The 2,647-nt window shown below is 37.8% G+C and overlaps 1 protein-coding gene across 1 annotated transcript; it reads right to left on the reverse strand.

Moving 5' to 3' along the window:
* Positions 1-584: 584 nt before the first annotated feature.
* Positions 585-2,435, reverse strand: LOC132182550 (7-deoxyloganetin glucosyltransferase-like). Its single transcript, XM_059595830.1, has 2 exons — positions 1,886-2,435; positions 585-1,780 (listed from the first exon to the last, which is right to left on the reverse strand). The coding sequence occupies exons 1-2, from the start codon at positions 2,409-2,411 to the stop codon at positions 849-851; spliced, it is 1,458 nt and encodes a 485-aa protein (XP_059451813.1). The 5' UTR covers positions 2,412-2,435; the 3' UTR covers positions 585-848.
* Positions 2,436-2,647: the final 212 nt, after the last annotated feature.

The raw sequence follows: 2,647 nt of genomic DNA on the forward strand, positions 1-2,647 counted from the left end.
GTGTTGGATTGACCAGAACACGACTCGTTTGACCTGTTATTTAATAAAAAAATAAAATAAAAGAAGAAAATAAATAAACGGTCAATCTATAAATTAAACTCATACAGCCTAAACCAAGTCCCAAGCTGCTCAAATGGTGAAATAGACTCCAAGCTTATACTTTCCGAATATACTCTCATCAAGAGTAGATGCAAATGTCTACTTTCGTTGCTTCGATTGGCTTGGTACTTGGTAGGGAAATGTTTTCCTTCTATCTGGTCTCAAAACAATCATAAATTAAATGACACATGTATCCCTTCCCAGTTCCCACAAACATATATAAACAGTACCCCACGAAAGCAAAATTTGATCTCACATTATTTGTATTTATTTGTGTTGATGGTCATTGTGCGAGTTCTAGGGTTGTGATCGGCAAACCATTTCATCCCTTCAACACCACTATTCACACACCATTTTTTCAAAAAATCAACATCAAAATATCTTTACTTTTTATATTGTATTATTAATTTTTTATATCACATAATTTATATTTTATTACTATTTAAATAAATAAAAATTACAAAACAAGACTTTTTCACCTTTCAATACAAAAAATTCAAAACTTTATACTATAATCAATCCACGTGTGTTACAATAACATAGGCAGGCAAAATGATTTGCCAAACACACCCTAGATTTGGTAAATGATGTCATTTATGTTCATATTAAATTTAGCTGAATTTTCTCCCTTGAACACTATAGCAAGTCAAACCCTTGGGCAGCAATGAAAGTATCAAACAGATGCAGAGTATGTTCAAATTTTTAAATGATGATACTTTTTTCATAATTATCACTTTCTTCTAAAACATCTATCCTTTTGATAAAAGAACATCATTCACCAACTTGTCTAAGTTGATGGATGAAGACCCATGCGGACCAGTGGCCTCTTCGGCCAACTTTTTCCACTCCATGGCCTTTTTCTTCATTTTCTTACCTTTGTTTCCCTCCATCAACTCTCTCACAATCTTCTCCACTTCCCCTCTCTTGGCACCATTATCAATCTCCATGCCAATGCCCCATTCATTGCAAGCATACTTACAGTTTGTTTGCTGATCCCCAATGAATGGACAACAAATCATGGGCACTCCTGCACAAACGCTTTCAGTAATTGAATTCCACCCGCAGTGAGTTAAGAACCCTCCGATGGATGAGTGGTTAAGCACTTCTTCTTGAGGGCACCAACTTGCTATTAGTCCTCTTCCTTTGGTTTCTTCCACGAATTCAGGTGGCAAAATCGCTGATTCTCCAACAACTAAATCGGGCCTAATTATCCACAAAAACGTGAACTTGCTATTTGCAAGTCCCCAACCAATCTCGGCCAACTGCTGTGGTGTCATAACAATGACGCTTCCAAAGCTCACATAAATTACTGAGTTGGGTGCTTTAGAGTTAAGCCAATTGAGGCACTCGGTATCTTCTTTCCACAAGTTATACCCAATTGATTTAAGAGGATCTTTGGATAAGTGATTAAGTAGTAGTTGTAGAGGGCCAATGGCATATACGCAAGGAAACATGGGGGAGAGAGCATCCAAAACCTCTTGCTCTAACACGTCAAATGTGTGGATAACGATTCCTGAAGCTTTAGGAGCTATCTCTACTGCTTCAACGGTCAGTTTGAAGAACGGATCATTTGGATTTGTAGTAATAAAAGTATTTGGGAGATCCCTCAATCGAATATTTCTCATACCTGGAATCCAGTCTATAACTGTGTCTAGAAACCCATTTGTTAAATAACTCTCATCTGCAAAAAGAAATAATTTATTTTTTTAGTTTAAAAACTTGTAATCAATAATAATATTAGAGATAATCCATGATTTCAGTAGGGTGTTTCCTTTTTGTGTTATACCTTTAAGGGGTGTGAAGCCTTTTTCCCTAAGACGAGGAAACTGCATAGCACCCATTAACGTGCAAGCAGCGATCGTGAAGAGCATTACAATAGGGATTCCAAGCTTTTGAGCAACAGTTTGAGTGAATGGCATGCAACCATCTGAGATGATGCATGTCACTAGAGGATTGTTTGAAGAAGTTGCAGTACTGTTGAGTTTGAGGAGGAGGTCTGAAAATGGAGCCGAGAACTTTTGCACAACGGATTCGTAAGCAGCATCAACGTCTTGTGTAGCGTTGGGATCCGATGGAGGAAGGCTCTCTGAAATAGTTTTGAATTGGAAGTCAGGCAACCCATCTAAGGAGTTGGGACCTCCGGATTTCAGAAAACGTTGATGGTTGGACTCAGTGTTGACAAAGGTTATGTAAAAACCTTTGCCATGGAGAAGCTTTGCAAATTTGAGCATGGCCATTAAGTGGCTGTGACCTGGCAATGGAAGACAAACTGCATGAGCCTTTTCACCTTTTAGTACTATCTTTGAATCCATTTCCTTCTCTCTCTCTGCTCTAGTCCTCTGTGAATATATATATATATATATATATATATATATATATGGCTACAATTCGGCCCTTATCCTTTATCCCCTGGACCTTGAACAGATCATTACCAGTTATGAGACAAATTAATATGCACTTAAACCTGAGGCTGCCAGCTCCTTCAAAGGGGTAACGTCATTGCAAACGTTTGTAAATTAACACGTGTCTGCATCTTTGAAAACAACAC

Source organism: Corylus avellana, chromosome ca5, assembly GCF_901000735.1.
Source record: "Corylus avellana chromosome ca5, CavTom2PMs-1.0".
NCBI classification, from domain to species: domain Eukaryota; kingdom Viridiplantae; phylum Streptophyta; class Magnoliopsida; order Fagales; family Betulaceae; genus Corylus; species Corylus avellana.